At 37.7% G+C, this 27,580-nt stretch overlaps 1 protein-coding gene across 3 annotated transcripts in view; it reads left to right on the top strand.

The window, feature by feature from the left end:
* Nucleotides 1-27,580, top strand: part of nfatc3a (nuclear factor of activated T cells 3a) — a 105,068-nt gene that overhangs the window by 43,485 nt on the left and 34,003 nt on the right. For all 3 annotated transcript variants that reach the window (XM_077228887.1, XM_077228885.1, XM_077228886.1), the window contains exons 2-3: nucleotides 5,540-6,725; nucleotides 17,953-18,115. In XM_077228887.1, coding sequence (XP_077085002.1) covers nucleotides 5,540-6,725; nucleotides 17,953-18,115 — 1,349 coding nt within the window. The remainder of the gene's footprint in view (nucleotides 1-5,539; nucleotides 6,726-17,952; nucleotides 18,116-27,580) is intronic.

Here is a 27,580-nt window from a genome sequence, read left to right as displayed (position 1 = left end):
CGTTTTCTTCCAGCAGATGGTTCTGGGGAGTTTTCTTTAGGGGAGGGAGGGGGGGGCGGTGTAGGCCATTTTTCCTGCCGACCAAAATTTCGTTATTTCAAATGTAGGCGCGTAGCGCGTGGTAAGCGCGCTCATAATCCCCCGGAGCCACCACAACATTGCCCAACATCAAATGGCAAACATAATTCAAGCGGAACGAAACTGCTCGTTATTGTGTGGTTGACGGACCGTTTATCAGTTTGGACCAAAGCAGCGCGAGCCGAGCTTGATCAAGCGACACTGTTACTATACAGCGCTAATAAGAGATCCAGTAAAGGAAGCATTTGAATTTGCCACAGAAGTAATAACATCGCTGCGAGATCTAGTGAGAAACATTCACATTTTTCCGTTATTAACGGATCAAACAGCACTGACGTGGAAACCAGGAAGAAACATTGTGCCATGAATGAACTATCCAGTGTCCACAGATCAGCAACATTCACCATGGATTTACTGTAGTATCACTAACCGCAACCATGGAAGTTTGGCAGGAATAGTAGGCTATAATGCCTTCAAGTAACATTACGTCGGTTTTATTTTGACATTATGAATACAATTGCTGCCCTCAAACTAATCTGAACTAAAATAAACCTTTGTTTATAACTACTACAATATTAGGTACATTTCATTTTTTCCAAGGAGCTGTTTTGTTTTATATGCTTCTAAGAAGAGTCAATTATAGCTCCAGAATTGCTCAAAGTAAAACAAAATATCATACTTTATGATGTTATTTTTAATTTTAAAAAAGAATTAAAAAATTAAATCAAGGAAATGACCTAAAACCTAAAACCTGGTAAACAGTAATTTCTAACAACATAGGGCTATTTAGATAAACAATCTGGCGAGCATGTTGTTTTAGGCTAATACACCAACAGTAAATTTCTGTTTAATAAAGCGGTCAGAAATGTGTCGTTTGCATATTAAAATCTCAAAAATTAAGATTTTTGGATCACATCCCCCTCCCACACGCGCGCGCGACACTGTCACCTTTTTTAGTCTGAGGAGTTTGCAGGTCTGTGGGTCAGGTTTTCTCTCACTGACACTGACTGTTCCCAGCAGATGTAAGATAGCAGGAACTAAGTATTTGTGTGTGTTTGTTTGTGTGTGCGTGTGTGCGTGCGTGCGTGCGTGCGTGCGTGCGTGTGTGTGGCAACAATCATCTTCAAGTATGCAATGTATTTGTACTGCACACAAATAAAATACTTTTATTCAGCAAGGATACACTAAATTGATTGAGAGGTTCTTTAAATACATTTAACAAAAGATTATACAATTTATCTATGGTGCAACACTCATTTCAAATGAATGCTGTTCTTTTGATTAACTTTCGATGCATTAAATAATCCTGAAAAAACGTATCATGGTTTTTACCGAAATATTAAGATTTGCAGCAGCGACTTAAATATTAAATATTAAGTGGCTGTTTGATAATAATATATATTTGCCATCACAGGAATAAATCCAGAGCACTTGCAGTAATCGCTGCTGGTTTTCGACACTTTTCCACTTTTAGATGATGCAGATGTCACAATCACATTACAGTATTTATCTTTATCATGTGAGCTGAGGGCCAGTGGATGGCCATACTGCTTTCATCTTGATATTAATTAGCTCCGCTAGGGAGTCTGAAAGGTCTTTTGGGGAACAAGCCGTGGAGAGGTTGTGTTGCTCATCACTCATTTTCTGTTATTCTGTTATTCTATACTCTCTCTCTCTCTCTCTCTCTCTCTCACTCTCTCTCTCTCTCTCTCTCTCTCTCTCTCTCTCTCTCTCTCTCTCTCTCTCTCTCACTCTCTCACTCTCTCTCTCTCTCTCTCTCACTCTCTCTCTCTCTCTCTCACTCTCTCTCTCTCTCTCTCTCTCTCTCTCTCTATATATATATATATATATATATATATATACATACATACACACACACACACACACACATATTATATCACAGTCTTCGTACAAATTAAAAAGCATGTAAATAGTTTGAACTGACTTGATACTCTATTGGTGAGTCTTCAAAGCTGTAATTAAGAGCTTTGTAGAACATCTAGAAAAGCTAAGGAAGGCCTAACAGCATATTTACTTTTGGCCTGACGCAAATGCTTTTGTTCATACGATTAATGTGCTGAGAAGCACAGGCTGTGTTCTTCCTTCACAGACCTCTACTTTCAGAAGCAGGGCAGGTACTACCTCACCACTTGCACACTGGACATTTTCTGTTTCAGATCTAATAGGTCATAAACGGAGACACGTCATCTGAAATTGGATGATTGTCATGTTTTTTAATGCATTATACTTTCTAAAAGGGTGTTCAATGAATAGCCTATTGTAATGTTTTATAACTGTGGTTATAATTATTGCTGAGATCATACAATGGATTAAAAGGCATAACTTATGCGTTAAAAATAAAATTGTTAGTAAAGTGTTACCCTATTGTTGTTGATGATGTTGTTATTATTATTATTATTATGACTACAAAACCAAAATATTTTATAACGATTGGCTAGGCTATAGAAATGATTGAATGACTACAAATTTCTGATGAAACAGGACCTGGTGAAAGGCAAATGATCCACCACTCTGTGGGGCATTTTAGAGGGTGAATAATCAAAATTAATTTCTATGCCCATTTTATATTGAAGCACACCCATATCATTACTATACATGTCTCAAGCATCTCTTTACATGTTCGACCTGAGCCTTATATCAGACTCAAATCATCAGCCTGCTTTTCCACTGTTCCCAATGCTCAAAGCTTTTAGTACCTTTTTTCTCCTTTATTTTATCCCTCCATGACCATTGCATTTATTCATAGTGTTATGCTAATGGACTGGCATCCAGCTTACGGTGGATTAATGAAAGCCAAAGAAATTGTGGGTAAAAGAAAACATGGGTTTTGCCTTTGCCGATTATCTCTTGGATTGGAAGATCGCTGTAGTAGAATGTTATTCTGAACATGTTTTAGTACTTATACTGCAGTGTGTGTGTCAGACTGATAGACTGAACTCCCAGTGGTCTGTTTCCTGCGGGGTCAGAGTTCACAGTTGGATTGGCATGTTGAGTCTTGTGTGACATGTAGCTTTGTCCCCATTCCTGTCTGTCTACTTCAAATATGCATGTCTTATGACAGGGAGTGTGTGGAGAATCTTTAAATAAATTGATGGAGAGGGGTAAAAATAGAGAGATGAGAAGTGGGGTAGAAAAACATAAAAGAGAGAAAAATAAAACTGAGTGAGTAGTGAATAGTGAGAAAGTGTGAGAAAAAGGTCAAGATGACTTAATTTACATTCTTTACATGCATGTATTAAGCTAATGCTTTACTCCCAAAGCAGCATACCAGTGGGGAATCAAGATAATATTTAACAAGACCTGATTGCGTTGCATTGAGAAATCGGAACGCTGTTTCTTTGACTCTGTAGGGCTGAATGCAGCTTGTAGAAACACATCTCACTGACTGCTCACTGCTGTCTGGCCCTGTCAGGCTCCCTCTGCCCAGTCACTGGAAGCTCATCAATAACCTTTAATAGACCACAGGCACAATATGCTCTGTGGGTGTGTGTCTGTACAGTATTAGAGCATAATAGCCGTGTGTGTGTGTGTGTGTGTGTGTGTGTGTGTGTGTGTGTGTGTGTGTGTGTGTGTGTGTGTGTGTGTGTGTGTGTGTGTGTGTGTGTGAGTGAGTGTGTGTGTGTGTGTGAGCTGGCGTTATTAATAAGGGCGGTCTCTTTGTGGTGACAGGCCAAAGCATACGCCTATGTGCGAATTTGTTTCCCGTGTGTTTTTTGCGCGTGTCCTGAGATAGATGACATGTGCACGGGTTATTCCTCACTGGATTTGAGCCCATCTGTCACCCCACCCAAAATTCTCCCAATTGACTAACCCACCAGCTCTCTATCTCATTATATCAGCTTCTAAATGGATCAGATTCTATGGATCTCTCTCTCTCTCTCTCTCTCTCTCTCTCTCTCTCTCTCTCTCTCTCTCTCTCTCTCTCTCTCTCTCTCTCTCTCTCTCTCTCTCTCTCTCTCTCTCTCTCTCTCTCTCTCTCTCTCTCTCTCTCTCTCTCTGTTGTTCTCACCCCTACCTTCCCCTTGCGCTGATACTGAGATATCAGTACCGTTTGTGCTTATTGTTAACCTGTAGCTAGTGTTGTAGTGTCTGCAGATTCCCCAGTGGCTTGTTTGCAACTAGCCCAAGTCTTTCCTTTTCAAGGCTATCAGAACAGCAGTCCAATAAAGGAGAGAGAGAGAGAGAGAGGAGAGAAAATAGCCTGTTCTTTCATCTCCCTTATCAGCAGACAGACGCAGACCTTGAAGTGCCTCAATAGACAGTAATTATTTATGTGTTAGTTATACAAGCAATTACACTGTATACTTCGGTAAACGTTATGCAGTTTCTGTGAGTGACTTCTTTCATGCACACTTCCTGTCTATGCTGGTACTGAGTACCATAGTTCTGGTTTTCAGGCCCTAATGTCCCTAAAACTGTAGAATTTGCTTTTTCAGAGTGCTTGTGTGTTTTTAATCATTTCAGAAATTAATTTCCCAAACAAGTGTGTTTCTAATGCATAAGCGAAATGTTTGCTATCGCTTTTGTTTACTCACTCTAGTGAGTTGTGTATTATGCAATATGGAAATGGGTTATTTATAAACATTTTAGTTGTGTGTGTGTATAAATTGAAAATACTGCTTTATCTATGATTTCTGCTCTATATCATTTTTTCAATGCAAGCTTTGAGTCTTTTCTCTATGTAATTGAGGATGATGGGGGTGGGGGGCTCTTTATCCCTGCATTGCCACTGAAAAGGGGTGCAGGAAAACTACCTTAACTGTGATAGAAATGACAATTTTATACTGGTCGACAATCATATCGCCCACCTCTTGTGTAAATATAAACCATCTTTTACTTTTTAATATTTTGCATTTAATCTTGTATTATATGCATGTATGTATGTGACAGTTAAGTATATGGGACATTAAAGGCCTGTTTACTGTAACTCAAATTTTCTGCACAAAAATTCGGTTTCGATTTTTGCATACGATCTGTCTGTTTAGACTTATGCGACAAAATAAATTTGCAGACAGACTGAAAGACAATGCAAATTTACTCTTTGACAGTAGGTAGCACATATAGAAAAGCAGAAATACAGCCCTTTACAAGAGCAGCAGTGCACAGCTTTATGTTTCTGACACCCGCTTGTCATGAAGAAGAAAGGAAGTCAAACAGTATTTACATGTTTTTAACAGCCATTCAGATTTTTGTTTTCGTTATGGTGTTGATGAAGCAACAGCAAATACAAGAGTACAAAGACAAACAAGCCGGTTCCAGACTCTTCTTCCTCTGCTTTTCATTGTCACTTAGCAAAATAGTATATTTGTGAGCACCACCAAGTCGTAGTTTTTGCAACTGCAGCTGCTCTGTGCATGTAGCCTTTTCCACAGGCTGTAAAAAACTGTTGCATTGACGTCATGTATTGTTTTTGATTTGTGTTGTTTTGTTTTATTTTTAGATCTAGAAACGGATGATAACACTTCATTTTACATCCTCAATGTGGGCCAACCTCCTTTACTGGTGAACCAATCACATGGTCTCCAGCGGCATGGAGGCCCGCCCCCAGCCCAACTCATTGCCACCTCCCCCTCCCTGCATGCCCACCAAAAGACCTATGAGCAAAGCTATGAGCATCAGGACTCTAAATACACGCCCACAGGGATGGGTGGAGGAGGGAATGGCCCACCAAAGGCCTTTGAATGTCCCAGCATCCAGATCACCTCCATTTCCCCAAGCTGCCAGCAGGAGATGGAGGCCAGCGACGATGAGATGAGAGCAAAGGGTCCGGATGGAGACTACCACGACAGACCTCTGTCTCGAGACCACCTGTACCTGCCTCTAGATCACTCGTATCGAGATTCGTCTCTGAGCCCGAGTCCATGTAGCAGCCTTTCGTCACGAAGCTGGTTCTCAGATGCATCGTCCTGCGAATCCATCTCACATGTGTACGATGATGTGGATTCGGAACTAAATGAAGCAGCGGCACGTTTTACCCTGGGCTCACCGCTCACTTCGCCTGGCTGCTCTCCGCAGGCTGGACCACAGGAGGAAGTATGGCAACAGCAGCAGCAACAGCATCAGCATCATCACCAGGCCTTCAATCACTCCCTTTCTCACTCACATGGCCATTCTCTTTCACCCCGCCAGTCGCCCTGTCACTCGCCCCGTACCAGCGTCACAGATGAGAACTGGCTGAGCCCACGTTCACCTTCGCGGCCCTCTTCGCGCCCGACATCGCCCTGTGGAAAGAGACGCCACTCCAGCGCTGATATATGCTGCCTGGGCTCTTTATCACCCCATCACTCCCCGACTGCCACTCCCGGCCCCTCGCCCAGGGGCAGCGTAACCGAAGACACCTGGATAGGAAGCCCATCCATGGGTATGTCCCCTTTCCAATGTTGTCCCTCTGAGGCTGACATCCCCTCCAAGACCAGGAAGACCTCCCAGGACTGTACAGCAGCAATCCAGACAGGGAAAGGCGACATGGGCATGGATGATTCTGGGAATTTATCTCCTATGCTTGACTCACCTGGTGAGGATGCCATGCACGGATTAAAGAAGGATGGATCTGGAGAGCAGTTTCTTTCTGTCCCATCTCACTTTACATGGAACAAACCCAAACCAGGACACACACCTATTTTCAGGTAACCCCCCTCCTCTGCTTTGAAGAGACACAAGTAAGAGCCATTATAGATTATAGAGTTATAGCCATTATAGAGTTCATCTTTATAAAGCACTATAATGCTTCTTTCTTACAGGTGTTAATGTTTGTAGACATTAGCTCTTTTCTTAAAACTTAGAGAGCTGGATGCTACACTGTCAGTGGCCTTCTAAGGCAGCATCTAAACTGACATAGAACATCATGTGACTGCAACTTTTTTTTAATGGTCACTCACATGCAGCACACAAATAGTTCTCCTTGCACGCATAGGAGACTCAACTTTCAGTTAGACATGGCAGATACCAATAAATATTTTTATCTTATGTCTAATAAGCAATAAATGGCAGATATTAAAATCCTATAATATTTTGTCTAAATAAATAAAACCAAACACAAAAAATCTGAAATTTTAAAAGTAAATTAAGGCATCACAACTTTTTAAAATACAATAAGTATGGCTAATCATTATGAGATTTGCTAATGATTACATTTAACAGTGTTTTTAAATATTAAGTAAGTGAGTGTTTGATGATGGCAAAGGAATCTAAATGTAAAAATATGGGGATTTCGATACCGATAAATTTATATGAACTAAAAGATAAATTAATAATGCTTAATCACTCCTAACATTTAATATTTGGAATCATAAGTACATAAATGTTGAATCATAAGTACAAAACACTATGTTGTTGTGGAAACAACATACAGACAGTATTTAAAATATCTGACATTAGCATTTACTTCATGTAGTAAAAAAATGGATGCAGATATGGATTAAACAGCAAATATTAATCTCAGAAACCAACTCGTTATTTTTCCTTCAGCCCTAATTAAAATGTTTTTAATATCAGCTGATAACTGGTATTGTACTTTTATATTGTGCATACTTCAACAGAGTTTTGCTTGTTGCTAAGCGTAAAATGCAATATTATAAGCACAAAAATCTAGGCATGGGAATCGAGAACCGGTTCTAAGTTTTACGAACCATCGATATTGTATGCCCTCGACGTTAACGATTCCTCTTATTGTTGCCCCTGCTCCGAGTCCCAGACATAATATACAGACCGCGAACTCACAACTTTCCCTTTTGTCCTTTATCGAGCACCATAGCGCAACGTCCAAGAGAGAGAGACCCGGTCGAGCACACGCACTTTCTCACTTCGGAGCCAGAGGAAAGTGTACACCATCAACAAGACTTCACCATCTCCACACTAAGTGCTGTCTTGCTCTCTCTCCCTCACACATATTAACCAAAATAAATCGACACGATGTTAAAAGGTCGGAAGACCAAAGTTTCATGTGGAGCATTCAGAGATTTTGTTTTCCTGAATTACCGCTGGGTGTGAATTGTGCTAAAATAAGTTAACGTTACCTTATCTTCTCTGAAAAGCGTTCCGCACATTCAGCTGACATAAAACAACCCTTTAAATAAACGAGAAAAAAAAAACGATCCAGTGATGAAATATTTTCTTAGTTTACACAAATCTTGTGGGATGTCCATGTCCTAACGGCTGGGATAATCACACAACCGCATGACACGTCCAATTCGCGAACTAATGACTCATTTGAACCGATTAATTTAATGAATGTTAAAACGACTGATCTTTCCAACACTGAGCTTACCAGACATCTGAATCGGTGTATAACAAATCGGTAACACTTTACAATAAGGTTCAATTTATTACATTAAAAGTACAGTTTGCTTACTCAAGGGTAAGCTTAAAAACATTTTTTTTTTTTTTGCTGAAAAAGCATATGACTATTTTCCACACAGTGCTATCAGGAATCGATAAGAGAATCGTTAAAGAATCGGATCGATAAGCAGAATCGTCAGTGGCATTGATATTGATAAAATCGTATCAATTCCCATCCCTACAAAAATCACACAGGGCATATAAAAATACTGACTATGGAAATAGCCAACTTTTAGCTACAGCTGTTTTTAGGACAAAACAACATTTAAGACATTATTCAGTATATCATCTTGTATGTTCCACAGTAGAAAGTCAGAATGACATGAGGATGAGTAAATGTTGGAGTAAATGCTTCAAACGTGGAGAACATTTGTGATGCTGCTTTCTAATTTGGGCAAAAACAATCTTAAAAGGCAGCATGATTATGCCTTTAATTCAAAAGCATATCAGTGATGCCTTCCAATAATTTCTAGGTAGGTAGCGCACCACATTTAGAACAGAGCTAACCCCCTCTGGTATTGTTCATTTGGGAGTCAAGCTTATGGTGTTCACGTTCAAAAGTGGCCGAAATTGCTGAAATCCTTTCCTTTCCTTTTTTATTTGATATTTTAAGAGAATTTTGTTAATGATTACAGTTTTTTCCCATTGTAAATAATACAAAATAATTTCAAATATATATATAATTTTATTATTATTTATTATTTATATATATTAATATTTCATGTTAAAATAGAGACAAGACTTTTAAAATCCAATTTTTGAAGGCAGATTAGTGTCAATTGGTGGTAGTAAAAAAACTAAAATCCTATAGATTCCTATATAGCCTAGCTATATATAAAGGGGTTTGTACATTCTATAGTTGTTTTAGACATAAAATCTTACTTTTATTAGGTTGAGGATTTTGCTATATATTTAGACATTTCTTAAATGCTACTTTTTGTCAAGATTTAGATATTTTTTGTTTGAAATGTTGATTTGAAGTGTCAGTTTTTCCATAAATTTTCTACAGTTAAACCGGAACACAAAGACATATATATATTTTGTTATATATAACATCAAAATTCAATAAAAATGTAACAAATCGAAATGGAATTCTTTATCAGTGATTCTGTAAGTGTGTGTAGTTTTGTACTCAATGATGTTTTCGAGAGTAACCCCTTCCTTGCGGCCTGTTTTTTTTTTTTTTACTGCATTGTGGCTAAATTATTGATTTTATTTCACACAATTTGCAAAAACTTGCTTTGTGTTACAGCCACACCAGTTCATTCGTGGTTGGGGTGGGTGGAGTGAGTCTATTTTGCACTCTTGATATTTTAGAGTGTCACCCCTTCACTGCTGTGTTTTTTTTTTTGTTTTTTTTTTGGCATTCGTGGCTGATTTGTAGATTGTACCGCTAAAAATTGCTCTCTTTTTTCATAATTTTTATAATAACACAAGTATGACTATTTTTTACGACCATTTAGCTTTTTCGAATCAAGTGTACTTTTTTTTTAAAGCGACTGCCACAAAAGTCTGCGATAAATATAAATATATATATATATATATAAATTAAAGAGCAACAGCAGTGAGCTAATATTCATTTAGAGTAGCATGAGGTAGTTGAGTGAGCCAATGAACACCAATAATTATAATTGTCTGCTATCCATATCAGAGCATCAGATAATGGTTGTGTGTATGTGTGTGTGCTAGTCAGATGAAGACGCCTATGTGTGTGCCCTGGCCTCTGTCACCATAAATCAGTAAAGAGACCGTGTGGCTGTGGGTCGCAAATGTGTCCCTACCCACAGTCATTCTGTTATCGACCGCACCAACACGACACACTTTTTAACTCAGTCAGGCCCCTTCATTAATAATCCACAATGTATAGTAAACACACTTGGTTCCATGTACAGCAAAACAGTCGCATATGAAAAAGCACAGTCACACAACCTCTTCCTCACAAACATGTCAAGAAACGTTCAGCAAAGCAACATGTAGGAGCAATGTTGACAAACATCTTTATGGCCGTACTGTCATACAAAAGAGACATGATACTTGATCCCTGTTATATGAGCTCAGAGCTCTGCTGTCTGCCATTGGACGTGTGTGTGTGTGTGTGTGTGTGTGTGTGTGTGTGTGTGTGTGTGTGTGTGTGTGTGTGTGTGTGTGTGTGTGTGTGTGTGTGTGTGTGTGTGTGTGTGTGTGTGTGTGTGTGTGTGTGTGTGTGTGTGTGTGTGTGTGTGTGTGTGTGTGTGCGTGCGCGCTGACTGCTCTATCAGTCAGCAGCAATAGAAAGATCTAGAAGCTTGACTGGTGTAACAGATGGGAGTGCTATGGCAGAGTTGATGAAGTTGGCACAGCTTGGGGTTTAGTCTATAGTGGGTCTAGTTTAGGACAGCCAGCTAAACATAACTTACTTTCAGATAAGGACACACACCTGACCACTCTTTGGACTGGCCAGTGTATTAAATGGACAATGGGTCTCATTCACTCATAATTGCATAGATTATATGTATTTATTCGCACAGGAGAACTTCTCACAAAAAAGTCCCACCTAATTCACAACACTTGTGTACGCACATGGATTTGCTCTTAACCTCGTTTGAATGTTAATGAATTTGGAGTATTCTAAAAGAGCGACCACGTGCCCAAGGTTTGTAATTTACATAAAACACACCCACACCATGGTAATATAAGGGCTTTACGCACATCGTTTCCTTTCGCCGCTCTCTAAAGACCTGCTCTCACCTGATAGCACTCGTTGCAAGATCCTCGAGCAATGCCAAGTGTGCCATCCTCAAAACAAGAAACACCTTAAATACAGACCCAGATATTTTATATTATATTATATTATATATATATACATACATATATACATATATATATATATATACATAAAATGATTAAATATATTTAAAATTAAAAAATATGTATGCATATAATTTCTTCTTAACGCGTTTATAACGCTACCCTGGTTATGTGATTTTTGCATACTAGTGGTTTCAGTTGTTTCTACTTTTTTTCGTAAATTTATACTGATGTATTAATGAGTATTGGAAACGTTTAAGATATTTGCCTATCGATAGGTATCAAAATATTGATATTTTTGACAACACTAAATGTAATGGATCCATGCTGAATAAAAGTATTAATTTTATCCCTAAAAAAAGGGGGGAAAGAACTTATTGACCCCATCATTTTGAACTGTAGTGGTGCAGAAAAGCAGGGGTGGGCAACCTTTTTTTCATGAAGTGCCATTTTTATATATAGGTGTATAAATACATATTTTAAATATTCATAATGAAATAGTGCAGAACCTATGTGGGCCTATTTACATCTGGCCATTCATTCCTTTTAACTGATCGGCTCCATTTAAAACAGCTCCATTTACAATTGTCAGCATAAATGTGTTTTTGCATCTAATCTTCAATTCCTGCACTATATGCAAATTTAACATCTTTTCACAATTGGATAGCTATCCGATCAGAGGAAATGCATGAATTGACCAGATATGCATGAATGGGCTTTTCACATGCATCACAGTCATTTTGAAGTTTGTGGTATGTTTAATAGGACTCAGTATACTTGTTTGGATATCTCTGACATTTAAAGAATTGACTATGTACTGCAGAACAAGCTGTAAGCTGTCAGTCAGTAACTTGTGTATGCGTGATGCACAGTGGTCGTGCTAATGGTTTATTAGAGACTCAGAGCTGGGCGCTTTCGTTGACTTGCGCTGTTTAATTCTCACACTTTAATAGTATGTATAACTACTACCTTAATAAAACAAGCTGTGTTACTATACTATGAGGAGTGATTACCTCAAAATGTAGATCTGTATGAAAGTACGAGTTTTTTTATCTGAATGACATAAATGCACTAGCGCTGGGCGATATGCAAAAAATATTTTATCGATAATCGCCCCAAAAAAATATCGCGATATCCGATTATGTCGTCTACCCAAGCCCCGCCCCCAACACGCCCTGCCAGAGACAACACTATACGGACATACACCGTTAACACACGTCATGTTGAGTTTGGCTGCACTTTATCTAATGATAGCCTGAGATTTAGTTGGTTTAATGTAATGATTGAAACGTTAAAGGTTTTACCTTGGTTAGTTTGAGCTTAAACGAGCATAAAACATTAGATTTGATGTTATGTTAGTGTTGCTAATAATTTCCACACTGTTCTTATCGCATCTGTGTTTGAAACGAATTTCGTTTCGCGAGGAGAAATGTTAAATACAACTGAACAGAACACTAGGGCTGGGTAAAAAATATCGATTTCTCAATATTAATCGATTCTCATTTTTACGAACCAATATCGATTCTTAAATCTCAAGAATCAATTAGTCATCCTGTTTTTATTTGACGAATGAATGGAATATTGTAGCGCGCATCCCATCCAATAAATTGCAAAAAAGTCTCAAATTTCATATTACGTCCATTTTATTACCGTATTTTCCGCACTATAAGGCGCACTTAAAAGCCTTTAATTTTCTCAAAAAACGACAGTGTGCCTTATAATCCGGAGCGCCTTATATATGGATCAATTGGTTAATTGGGATCAATTGGTTAATTGGGATCAATTGTTTAATAACGCTCCGCGTTATTAAATACACCCGCGAACTCGCGCTCGTGTCCATCTTATGCCCGCTCTGTCACACGGCCAGTTCAACCTCGTATAAATCAGGTTATGTGTGTAAGTCAGGTGCCCGCTCACGAGCGCTCACTCTTACTAAAAGACACACTGTCCCCGGCACTGCTCGCGCGTCACAGAATGTTCATAAAGCGTTCCCCGTTCACAGTAACCGGGTCGTCTCATTCAAAACAGCCAGCTGTTGCTGTCAGCGAGCCGCCGCACATGAATACTCGTATGAGTCAGGCTGCGAATGTAAGTTACGTGCCCGCCCCAGCGCGCTCACGCTTACTAATAAACGCCTCGCCTCCGGCGCCGCGCACTCGCTACATTCCCTTTAGCACATCTAGTGGATGCATAACGCAAACCCAGTCAAACGTTTGACTGCAGTATCTTATGTGCCTTATAATCCGGTGCGCCCTATATACAGTTAATGTTCTAAAATAGGTCATTCATTGAAGGTGCGCCTTATACTCCGGTGCGCCTTATAGTGCGGAAAAAATACGGTACGTAAATACCGTTTTGGCGCTGTGGCGTGAGATCGCTCTGGCGCAGCTCAAGAGAAGCAGCAGCGCGGAGCACACATGATCTTCTGTTCAGCCTTAATAATACCAGTTACAGCACAAAATAAACATGAATGAGCATCTAAAAGTGAGTTAAAAGATAGAGAACAACTTATCGAAATCCGTATCATGTCACATAAAATCGCTGAATCAGTGTTTCAACTGTGGAAAGACGTCAGTTAAACAACTTGTAAACAACGTCATGTAACGTCGCATTTACCTCAGAAAAACCATATGTGACTATAAACTCGTTAGTCAGCTAGAAAAATTAACTCTAGAGAGGAGAATATATTAATTATAATTTTTATAATTATATTTTTATATTTATAATTATATTAATTATAGGCAAATTTGTAATGTTCTTCGATATTTAATGCATGTTTGAATAAATCATGACAGCCACCATTAAAATGTTTATAATTCATATTACTTATTATAAAAATAAATAAGTGTATTTAAGTGTTTGTATATCTACGAATCAGTTCATTTTTACCTTCAATATTATAGAAGGCTAATGAACTGACTCCATAGTTTACAGGGGTCAGCTTAAAAAAGCGTTAGATTAGCTGCGCAGTAATTGGTAGCCTTGTCCACCTAAATGAATTATAAATAAACATAAAAAAAATAGTAGGCTATTTGCAGTAGGCTATATTAAATCGTTTTTTGACCTAATTATATTGCACTGACATGACGCACCCGAGTCTGTCGGCTCTGACAGCATTGCATCACGTGCACTTGCGCAATATAGCCTATGATTTCCGAAAATAGTACTATGTCAACTAGCGATATCAGCAGAAGAACTTTTGAGGAATATGCAACATAATTTAGACAATTGTTTTTGTCATATGTTATGATAACTGACAGACACTATCATTTCAGCCGTTCTGTGCATGTCCTCGCACAGAGCGAGGCTGAAGCTCAGATTCGCGGCTGAGACACCAATAGACTATTAATTTAAAGGTTTTACTCTTAAACACACAAGGCACGTCCACTTTAATAAAAAAAAAAAAATTAAACCAACTAGATTAAGACGAGCGCAGAAACGAAATAAAGTGCATAACTGAAAAATAAAGCATAGGCTCAAAACAAATACAAACAGTGGGCACAGCGCAATTGCGCATTAGGCTCCAATAATAATAATAATAAAGTGCCCAAATCGAATAAATAATACTAGAAATTAATGGTCACAATAATAAAAGTGAACCATGAAATGTTTCCAGCGTGGTCTGGGGGAAGCTACTGTCATTGCGCGCGGGTGCACCTGCAGTTATAAAATGATAATTACTAATTGGTATATTTCAATGTTTTATGCCAATTCTGATGTGTTCATTCATATAGCCTACTTAAAACAGACGGGGCAACCTAACGCAGACAAGTTAGCTTACCGTTTTTAGGTGATATGCCATGTTTGATGTCGAGCTGTGATATGCAAACTGTTGTTTGCAAACTTTGCATTTGACTTTTTTCCCCATTTTCTATTTTCATAAAATGCTCCCACACTCCCGATGTCTTTGACATGGTAGATTACTCTGACAGTAAATTAAACGCTAAATTCAGCAAACCAACATGGATGATGCAGACCAATGCCTTTTGCCTTAGTTCTTTCTTCAATTGTCTCCAGTGGGTTGGGCTAATCAAAAAAAGTGAAAACAAGGGGGGTGTTCTGAAGACAGACTGTTACCTGTGAAACAGGGGTTCTCTGAAAACACCCCCTTTGGCAATTAGTGATGAAATTAATGTAATGAAATTAACGCAGCAAAAAGTCGACCAATCAGAATTTTATTCGAGCCAGAACGTATCGACCAATAAGTCGACTGGGAGATTACAGCCCTAATGTTGATGTTATAGTAAGATGTCTTGCCTATTTGTTTTTCATAAGGTCCTATGTTTCCCTTTCTTTTTTATTTTTTTATTTGCGGTATCGCCTGATTTAATGATGTTTAATTTCCTAATAATGTGTAGCGTTGTTTTTATAATATAATATATTTGTTATTTGTATAAAATTAGGGATTAAAAACTAATTGTTTCATTCTGCATGAGCAAAAACGTTTTTTTTTTTGTTTTTTGTTTTTTTAAGAGTTCCATGGTAACTTTATGCCGTTTACAAAATAACAATTATAGCTTTATTTATTTAGAAACAGAAGTCATTAAATTATATTTGGGTATTTTTTTGTTTTTAATTGAATTTTATTTTTTATCTAGTGTAACGCTCCAAAAATAACCTACTGTAACGGAGCTGCCAACATTGTAAACTCCGAGCGTGTGCATGAGATATTCAAAGCAACGCAATTTCTTCATCCGTTTGCAATATAACAGAATTTTAATTAATTACTGTGGTCATGTTTGTGCTTTTTGATTAGGCCTATTTATTATGTGCAACATTTAAATTAATATTCAGAAACGGGTAAAGTTACTTCTACCATTTGATTTTCTTTTTTCTTTTATTAGCCTCTAAACCCAAATAAAATAGGCCTATATATATATATATATATATATATATATATATATATATATATATTAAATTGGATATATCTCTGCTATTCTGAATTATCATGATAATTATTTTTTTTCGTCTGCAGAACAAAATTGTATAAAAGACAAATAGTATACGAATAAAATAAAAAAAACATATAAAGATCTAGAAATCCAGAAAAAAAGTTTAACAAAATTCCGAAAGTAAGGATGAATGATGTTTGACTGGGAACGGATCTCAAGGTCGGACACACACACTCAGCGCTGAACAACAAGCAAATAAAATATTAAGCAAAATAAAGTTACAAAAGTTCAGTGAGTGATGTTCTTTTGTTCTTTAAACAAGATTAACGGTGGCAGCGAGTATAAGCTGTCATAGACACAGGCCTACTGTTTTACTTCAAACGTTTAAGACAAAACCATCTGTTTACGGGAATATTTTGAAAAAAGGTGTACTGATGTCTTTCCGTGGTTGAAACAACAATTCTTCTGATGTTTATTCATGTTTATTTGATGCTATAAATAAACTAGATATAATTCTGTGAGTATGCGTCCATGCACTATGTGAGAGCTCTTTGCGCGGCTCAGAAAACAGCGCGCATGCAGAAGAATTTTGTCTTGCGCTTAAAGAATGCTATCAAGAAGAATCGATTTTCTATTCCTAATCCAACTAACTAGCCTATAAAAATATTTCTTTCATGTTATTGCATGTGAATAAATATGTGTATAACTAGGGCTATGTGAAATGTCATTTTTTGTTATTGACGATTATCGTCTGGAAACAGACTTTTGTAATCGACATCGCGATACTTGCGAGACATCGTCGATATACGATAATATTGTCATATCGCCCAGCCCTAAAATGCACCTCCCTCGCTTTTGCTCACATGTCAGCAATTACCCTACATACCAGTGTTGGCACAAGGGCCATGGGTTACCAACCCCTCGTGTAAAGGCAATAAGACATGCTTGAATAGTGTCTTTGATTTAAACTTCGAATTTACTAACTTTACGAATCTTCATGAATCAGAACTTCATAAATCATTCTGTTGGTTTCTGCAGTTTTAATCGATTCAAAATTCTGTTTCAGTGATTCGTCAACACTCATTTATATGTATTATAAATGAAAATATGTTGTTTAATATGTAATATTTCAATGTGTAAATTAATATTCCTGTTTATTGTCATGTGTATACTAAGGATAAAGATTAAATATTTTTCTTTGTTCATTTTTGTGTATCGCAATTGTGCATGTATAAGGCAAGAGTACATTTTCACCAAGTAAAGCTGTTTGGTTTCCTCAGGCCACTAGGCCACTATCGTTAGGTCACACACAGCCTTCTCAAATTTCCCTTGACGATCCATCTCACGTTACCATGACAGCAGGGCATGTACATGTCATATTACAGGAGAGGGGTGATCAGGAAAGTTAGAGGATGTGTTAGAGAGCTAGACTAAGACAAAAATCTGTGGAAACAAAATCAGTTAAATAATATTTTGTTGATTTAGAAAATACATAGTTTTGCATATCCTTAAATGGATAGTTCACCCAAAAATAAAAAATTTGGCCATCATTCATTCACCTTCATTTTGATCCAACCCTAACCTTAATTTAACCTGCCCCTACAAAAGATAATTATGGTCTTTGATCACAAGTCTTATTCCTAATTTTAAAACCATATTTTAACATCCAAAACACAGCTCAAAAGATCATTTGCAAGCAAAAAAACATGAAATCAAAATGTTGTATAGCTGCTCAATGATTAATCTTGTTTTGTATGTCTTAATTTTTTACAATATCTACGACCCATTACTATGCATTGTGAAACTGCTGTTTATGTTGCTCTTGGTCTGTGTACAGGGCATCTTCCCTGCCTCCCCTGGACTGGCCGTTGCCAAATCAGTATGGGCAGTATGAACTAAAGATTGAGGTTCACCCCAAAGCTCATCACAGAGCTCATTATGAGACCGAAGGCAGCCGAGGGGCTGTCAAAGCCGCGTCTGGAGGACACCCCATCGTCAAGGTGAGTCTCCACAACAGGACTTTTACTGATGATGTCATATTCCCTGGCTATATTTCCTGGTTGAATACATTTGTTTGTTAATTACCACCGGTGGTTAAATTTGGTTTTGGATTTTCATACAAAGCCTTGTAGCCTTGATTTTTTTTAGAACTCATTACACTGGCCACAAAAGTGGGAGCAGAGCGTGATCCCATCCGTTCCCTCACAGGAAGCAGAACTTGAGAAGCGAGACCACACAGAAAGTGTCTGCTATGTGGCCTAGTAACCTCATTACTGGTCATAAAATTCCTTTTACTGGGTAACAGCTAGAGTAGACTGTGTTGGTTTCAGTTAGATCTAAGCAGGCAGTATAGCAGTCTGATTAGAGACTTTATTTAATACCGACTGCATTTGTGCTACTTGCACTAGCTGCTCACCGGTGGGAGCGAACTTCAGTAGAGGTGATGACATCATTTATGTAAAATGAAGCCAAATTAGTAACCTGCTGTATCATGTACTCCTGAACAGATAGGTAAACTTACCTGGCACTCTCTTGAGGCTAGCTCTCATAGAGAGAGAGAGCGAGAGAGCTTGTTGGTAAATATTTTATGGTCTTGGAGGCAGTGGCCTCTTTTGTGATGCCTTAATGAAGCACACACAACTCAGGAACCAAAATCATTGAACGTGTGAGGAAAAGAAGGCGGCCTTTCCCCTGAATCATAACCTCTGGCATTAAATGGTCCATTAAACAACCACAATAACAGACCTGCATTTCTGACACGTCACACCTCTGTCTTGTGGACCATTAATTGGCTGTCATTCCTTGTTTATGGCCTTCGTTATGTTACCTTCATGATCATCTTTCATTATCAGACATCTCCCCTCTTTTATACTACAGGCCTGCCTTTACAATGCCCTTTGTTCCAATTCCTCTTGGTTAGTTTGAGCCGTTTCTTTGTACTTTTTCTGGACTATGCCTAGTGAAATTTGTAGATGTCAAATGCAAAGGCAAATCACAAAATGTTGGGGGATTTCCTATCTCTCTGGTGTAGTTTGTTGTCAGTTTGTGTGTATGGGTTGTTGATATTTTTTGTGTCCAAGGTTTTATACTGAAGATAGTTGTGAATAATAAATTAGTAAAATATAAATAAAACTACTTTTAAGTAGTTATAATTAATTTAAGTCATATTTATATTGTTAATTTGTGTTAACTGAGTATACTTGAAACCTGAAGTTCAAACTGAGCATCAGAATGGGGACGAAAGGTGAGTCGCTTTGAGCATGGGATGGTTAGTGCAAGATGGGCTTGTCTGTGTATTTTAGAAACTGCTGATCTACTTGGATTTTCACGCACAACCATCTCTAGGGTTTACAGAAAATGGTCTGAAAAAGAGAAAGTATCCAGTGAGCTGCAGTTCTGTAGGCGATACTGTCAGAGGTCAGAGGAGAATGGCCAGACTGGTTCACGCTGATAGAAAGGCAACAGTTTCTCAAATAACCACTTGATAAAACCAAGATCTCCAGAAGAGCATCTCTGAATGTCGAACCTTGAAGCAGATGGACTACAGCAGCAGAAGATCACACCAGGTGCTACCCCTGTCAGCTAAGAACAGGAAACTAAGCCTACAATTCACACAGGCTCACCAAAATTGGGCAATAGAAGATTGGAAAAACGTTGCCTGGTCTGATGAGTCTCGATTTCTGCTGCGGCCTTCAGAGTCAGAATTTGTAGTAAACAACATGAAAGTAAACCACATCCATCATTCCTTGTATCAACAGTTCAGGCTGCTGGTGGTAGTGTAATGGGCTCCTTTGTTCCAATTGAGCTTAATTTAAATGTTACAACCTACCTGAGTATTGTTGTGGACCATGTCCATCCCTTTATCACCACAGAGACCATACCCATATCAAGGATTGGTGTACAGGACAACGCAACATATCAAAATAGCTCAAATAATCTCAAACTGGCTTTAATGCATATGACAATGAGTTCACTGTACAAATAAGGTCTAAGGCCATGCATAATGTACAGGGTTTAACAGTTTAATTCATTTTATTTCAGAGAAATGGGTAACCGATAGTTTCACTATATTGTTGTTTGTATAAACAATTATTTAGACATCGATTTCAGAAGAATAATGACAATTAGTATGCATATGTTTTCTTCAGAAAAGATATGTTTCTTCTGCATTTGTAGAGAAGAAATGTGCTTTCATGATTGAGCCTGTAATAATTTAACAAATTATGTTAAAATACAAACAGTTCAGTTGTCCTTTGCAAAACAGATTTTTGTCTTGTTTGTTGAGATTTATTTCCCACTTCCAGCCTTTCATGCTTAAACATCAACCATCTGTATGCACATGAGAATCAGTGTTGTGCGAGCGAGCGTGCCTTGCTTACTATTTCAGGTTATTAATGACTAACTCTTTAACATCATAGCCCCACTTCCCCTCACACTTTGACTGAGGATGCATAATTACCTCACTTTAATGAAGTCTGTTCAGTGGTAGACACACACTGATCCAACCACAAGGAAAAACTGCTAGAAAACCTGGCTAAATCTGTTTGTTTGTTTTGTTTTTTCAGGTTATTTGATCATATTTTTACAAAAGGCGAATTAAATGAATAGGGAAACTACGCTCATAGACAGATGGGAGCCTTAAAGGGCACCTATTATGCCCCTTTTTACAAGATGTATATTGGTCTCGGGTGAAATTCTCGGGACCATTTGAAAATGTCATTTTTGGGGCCTGTTTTAAAAAGAGCTGTTTTGGTGTGTATCACCTTAAATGTAAATGAGCTGCATATCCCCGCCCTGCCTTTGGATGAGGGCGTAACTTGCAAATTTATGGCAATAAACAGTCGGTAGAAGCAGAATGGCTGAGAGTGAGTGAGAGACCCGCTGTTTTGTATGGCATTCAGCCGTACATGTTTGAACCGGAATCAGACCCAGATGATGAAAAGACTCCGGCAGAAGAAACACAAATGAGAATGGACCAGGACGTCTCGGGAATGGTTATTTGATACATTTATGTACTTATAGCGTTGTTATCGTGTCCCCTGGATGTGCAACACACACACAGACACACAAGCTGTGATAATGTTGGCGCAATTTTTTGAAACTACAAACACAGTGTGATAACGTTTGCTAAGTACAAACGAAATTACATTTATGCGAGGGACCTGTTGCGTTATGTTTACATTACTTGTCGTACAGGTGTTTATGTGGCAAATGTGAGAAGATGGCTACAGAACAAGAAAATATATGCTGCAGGGAGATAGAACAGGTATTCATTTATTTACATTTGTAATTGTTGCAAAAAATAATACGTGACATAAAACTGTCTGACGCAATTGTTTAACGCAAACAAGGTTTAAATTATATACACAGATATCCTACGACGGCGACAACAACTTTAGATGCCTTTGTTGTTGAATTGGCTGACATCGACTGAAATGACTATTTGCTCAAAATATCATAAAATACACTTACAGTACTTCTACTGGAGGTGACGTTGGATCGCGAACAATAGGCAACGATCCACACTTGAGGATTAACTTTGAAGAAAGTCCTGCTTTGAATTGACCCTCGTTCACAAAACAGTCAGTCAGAAAATGATTCGCGCAAACATAAACGTATTTTGGAAGTTTAAGTGGCGCCTTTCCTTCGTAAATAAAATCCATCCACTGCGTTTTCAGTTGCTCTGATGTTGGACGTAAGTGAAAACTACTATGTACATTATTACATCCCACAACAGAACACTTATGTTTCTTAAGAGACATTTTCGACAAGGCAGCACAAATCGTCAGAACACCGGCTGTCGTTGAAACAATGGAGGATGGTGTACAGATCACAGAGGGCCGGGTCTATGCCAAAACCACAGTGTCAATCAAACCACGTCGGTGGGGCTTGCTCAATTCTACGTCACATTGAGCCGAATCTTAGAACAGCTCGTTCTGAGACAGTGCTTATGATTTATTGAGATTGTAAAAAAACACTGGGTGGATTTTTATCATTCTAGGGGGGTTTTGCTCACACACTGCCAACACACATTTATGTTCTAACACCATGTAAAAGTGAATTTTGCATAATAGGTGCCCTTTAACATGTGTAAAGCTATTATGGGTAATAATATACTGAACCGATATACTTGAACAGAACATGTTGAAAAGGTTAACATGTTTAAGTGATTGGCATCTATACAGATATGCATTTACAAACTCTCCCTGAGAACTATTGCAAACAACCCGAATAGGAAGATCAGCTGACCAGACCAGGCTATGCATCTGCAGTAATTTTAATAAATCTTAGCAATCAAATAATAAAAATGGTGGATTTAGATTATTTATGTCATCTGATTGATATTAGTTAATGTTTTAAGTATTAACTAACAATAGTTTTACTGCATTTATTAATCTAAATTAATTTTCTTTTCTAAATACAGTAATACATTTTTATATAACTTATGTGTTATTAAAAGTTGTTAATTATAAATGTGCAGTTTACCTTGAATTATAAAAGCTGCATAAAAAATGTTTAGTTAATGGTAGCTAATGCATTAAATAATGTTAACAAATTTAACTGTAAAGTGTTAACATTGTATTTTCACACTTGTCTTTGGTTTTTGTTTATTTTGACTCTTTTATATGCTGTTTGATTGTGGTTTTGAAACCCCATGGTTCCGTTTGGGAAAATCTGCACATGGAAAATCTCCCATACCTTCAGACCTTTCAGCAAACAGCTGTTTGCGATAATGTTTCCCATGATGCTTTCTGGGGCATGCGCTGCTGGAGTCTTAGGCTGCTACTGTGGAGTATCTGTTGTTGTGACGTCAGCAGGTGACACCGCAGACTCCATCTGTCCCGTGAGTGAGCTTCTCTGCGGTGACTGGATCTTAGAGACGGTGAACAGACTCACTGAGCCATATTGCCGTCAGCAGCACTTGCGCTGCCAATTAGTCAGGACAGTTAGGACAGACCCATACACCTGTATGCCAGGTGTAAACAAACACAGACGCTGTTTGTGTGTTTTTATGCGTGCATCTGGGCGTTTGACAGAGAAGGCAAAGAAGGTAGTACCTCAAATAACCCATAGTTAGTACAGAAATAAATCAAAACATTAATGAAATCTGAGATGAAATAGTATGTGAATGGAACGATATTGAAATTAACTTGAAATGTGATCTTTGACAACTAGCTGAGCATTTGTTGACTTGTGAACCAAAAAGAATGTGACAATAGGCGAACAAACAGCCACTAGTATAGCCACTAATAAGAGCTACACAAAATATACTTGTTCTTCTAATGTTGTAGTTATTAATGCTGTTCCATATGTGTTTAACACAGAAACCATGTAAACATAAAATGGAATTTGAACATCGAATTATACTAGACTAAAAAAAAAACAGGGTGTTGTAACCTGAAAAGAAAATTTGAGTCAATGTTGTAATTGTTCACAAAAATTGTTAATAAAAGCTGAAATAAAATATAAATGTTAGATGAAGAACTTAGAATTTAGAAATGTGGCCTTTGCAAATATAACTGAAAATTTAATTTAAAGCTAAATAGAAAAAACAAAAATGAATAAAATGACAAAAACACAACAAAATTACAAAAAAACATGAAAAAAGCAAGCTAAATATATATGAAAATAAAAGCTATATAAATAATACTAAAATGTGTAAGTGAATGTTACTGAGTGTTTGTGTGTGGATGATCTGACTCGATACTTCACCTTCAGCTAGGGCTGCAATGATTATTTTAATCTGAACAGAAAATTGACTATTTAAAGGTATTGTTGTTAAATAGTGTAGATATCATCTGAGCAAACCTTGTAAAAACAGCTTCTATTCAATAAAAGATTAAATCATCTGAACACAGTAATTATATTACACTGATAGGCTATTCCAATAACAATCCCTTTACTGCTATTATAAAAAATATTACTTGTGTTGTATGTAGATTTTTAAAACCTATACTTAATTTTTTTACAATAAATATTTTAGCCAGAATTATTGCACCCCTGTTCTACTGCGCTCCTTCCCTTACACACATATGCGCACTGACGCTTGGTTATTGAAGTCTGCAGTTTAACGGAGACTCGCTTATTGTTGGAATATGCTAAATAGGAATACTCGACTTAGACTTAATTTACAGATAAGGATATAAAAGTAAAATGTAACTTATATACTGATGAAAACTTGTCTCAAAAGCATTAAACAGCACATGCATTTCTCAAAGTGCGACAGGGCAAGACACGGTAAACACTTTAACTTCTGTTTGAAGCGCATCAAATGTAACCTTTACAGTATTGTTACAATGTCGGTAGAATAAGAAATTAACCATGTTTACTCATTCTCTGAGTTCTCTGGACTGAGAAATTCATGTTTATTTGTCAGCAAAAGTCCTGCATCCTAGTCCTACTGCATTGACTGCCCAGTTTTACTGAAAGCCTATTTTGCCATCGGTAAGGTTACCCCTTTAATATAAAGCATTCTCATGTTTCAGATAACTTGGGTCAGACACCTGTTGGTTTTTTTGTTTTTTTTTTGCACACCTGGCATCCCCCTCGAAACGGTTCTCATTCGCTTGAATATGTTTTACACTATAAAATCTGGTGAAATATAATACTTAACATATAACTTTGTTATAGCTACTTAATAAATATATTTGCTTCTTATTGGACTATTAAAAGTGTTCCTGCAACGGGAGTATTCTCTGGCTAGAGCGCAGGACAGTATGGACAGAAGCATGTCTGAGCTTGTATTTTGGGTTAAGCTGCGTTGCTTTGACATTGTGGAAAATAGAATAATAGAAACAAAATGTTTTATCCTTTTTGTAAATGAATTATCAATCTAAATTAATCTGCGAGATATAGGAGAACTTTAGTTTTTCTATATTTAAATTTCGTTTTTATTTATTTAAATTTCATTTGTATTTAAATTTCGTTTTTATTTATTTAAATTTCATTTTTTTATATATATATTTAAATTTTGTTTATTTAAATTTCGTTTTTATTTATTTAAATCTACCCTACTTTGTCAGTGAGAAAAATATTATAAGACTACCTTATTAAAAATATTGCTTAAGTTAAAAGACCTGTACCTGTGTGTGTGTTTTATATCACTGCTGTGTCCGTTCTCGGAGCGTAAGCTCTGCTCGCGTGAGGCGCGCCGCTTCCCGCTCGCGCTGTTCTGTAGTTTAATCAAAGTTTATTAATTCTGAACGTGTCGCGTCTCGCCTGTCTATCTATATTGCACCAAATACGACACTGCACTCCCTTGTGAAGTCGTTTGGATGAACGGTTCTCGAAATAATCAAAAGGCAAACGGACAGACAGACATCAGACATCCCAACTTGCAAGACGCACGCACATTTGCACACACACGCAAGGTCTCTCGCCCTCTCTGTCGTGCGTGCGCTACATGTTTCGGAGCTCGCGAGCTCTAGATTCCGGGAGATTTGAACTAATTGCGGGCACCAGGGAGCCGCTATCAATATGCGGGAGACTCCCAGAACTTCCGAGACATATAGAGATTCCGAAGCTTCGAATATTCGCTGTTCATTACTATCGAACCTTCGAAGCTGAAAAAAAGGTATTCGGACCAGCCCTAATGCAGACATGGCTAATCGATAACCGGATTCGTTTTTATTATCGATTGTAATCAATTGTATCGATTAGTTGTTGCCGCCTCACCTACAGTCCTACTGTAGCTGCTAACGTGTACTATGACCCAGTTATGTAGATGGTAGACTTTACACTGATCACTAGGTTAAGAGAAGGTCATGAAATTAGCTTTACAAGGGCAAGAGCAGTCTAATGTTACAACCAGAAACACATACTTTACCACTCCAATTAATGTGTGAGAAATCAGAGACATGATTTCTGGTGAAATCGAGAAGCGTGTGTGGGTGTTTCTATCAGTTGTGTGTAAGTCAAGCTGCCATAACAGAAGGCCGCATGCGGATTGCAGTGTACAGTAGCCAGACAAACACCAGCAAAACAAAGTGACAGTGTTTACTGCTAGTGTTTGGATTGGGCTAATTCACAGTTCAGAGATCTACGAGGAATGCTGTGTAATGCCCTACAAACCTTGCTCATGTCTCGCTGGGTTCGCTATTAACCAAAATCGGCACACATGTTGGTGGAGACATAGAAGTTCTGTGCCCATCTGGGCTAAATGTAAGTATGTGTGAGTGAAAGATTACAATTGAACTAGTTAAACACACAGACGCTCACAAAGGGCAGCAGAGTTTACATATGCCGTAGGGATCTGTTCATGTGTTTTATTCTCAGAGAAAGTCACTTGCACCTTTCACCCAGAGCTTTTATGTGGATAAAAAAGGCTAAGTGGAATCAACACAGATGGTGGAAATCAGCTTTATGAAAAATAAATAACCCTGTGTTTTTAAAAGGATGATGGTAAAGGAATATTCTAGGTTAACTCTATTGAGAGCATCTGTTGCAGGCTGTCAATTACCACAGGCAAGATGTCTAATGGCAATTGTGCCGGAGAGGTTAAAAGCAGAAATGCAAAGCCAAAGTTTTTGTTGAGCACTTGTCTAAATGTTGCTTTTGAGTTGGTACCATTCTGAACATGCCCATTGTAGAAAATGGCCTGCTTCATGCCTGGCGGGCTGAGGAGGCTCTAACTTTGCCCTTAAAAGCCTGTAGGGATGATCAGCTTGTCAGGCACTAAACAGGGAACTTTTGCCGTTCTGGTTTATGGGTTACAAATGTAATTCCTGTTGGTGAAATTTTACTCCATAAAAAAAATTGTTCTTGTTTTTCTTGTGCGAAAATCATGGAAACCGGGTTTATCAGGGCCCTACATTTTTTTATGAATTTCATTTATATATTCATAAAAAGTAAATCAAACACAACATTTAAATGATCTATTTGGCAGACACTTTTATCCAAAGTGACTTTTAGTGACTAAGATATTGCATTCATGGTATACATTTCATTTGTTCATGCATTCTCTGGAATTTAATCAAACCCATGCAAGCACCATGAGCTACAGGAACACTTTTTAGTTAGTGAAAATATAAATATTTCTAGCAATTCCGGCAGGGCAAGTAAAGTCAGTAATTAGTAAAAAAAAAAAAAAAAAAAAAAAAGTTGGTAAAAAAAAAATCCTTTGTACACAAATGTATTCCACTGCTTTACAATCACTGTATAGACGTCCTTTATAAGTGGTTTAGATTTACATTTATTACTTTGTTTTTAGAAACTCAAAATCTTATCTGTGGTCAAACAATTTAATCCTGAATAGTCTGTCAATTAATCTTTCCCAAAGATATTAGCTTTATTATCAGATAAAAAATCAGATAACAGAAAAACAAAATGGCTGACCTGGTGACCCTCAGATCTCAAGGTGGGTGATTTTCTGTGCTGACCAGAGACATTTGTGTTGTTGTTGTTTTTTCCTGGGGAGCAACCCTGTTGTCTGTATACCCTCATGAGTGAAGTGCTTTTGTTGTACA

Source organism: Siphateles boraxobius, unplaced genomic scaffold (assembly GCF_051911475.1).
Source record: "Siphateles boraxobius isolate OS27281-9 unplaced genomic scaffold, OSU_SipBor_1 130, whole genome shotgun sequence".
NCBI lineage: Eukaryota > Metazoa > Chordata > Actinopteri > Cypriniformes > Leuciscidae > Siphateles > Siphateles boraxobius.
Note: the sequence above shows the minus strand (reverse complement) of the source record. Positions and strands in the feature narration are given on the sequence as shown.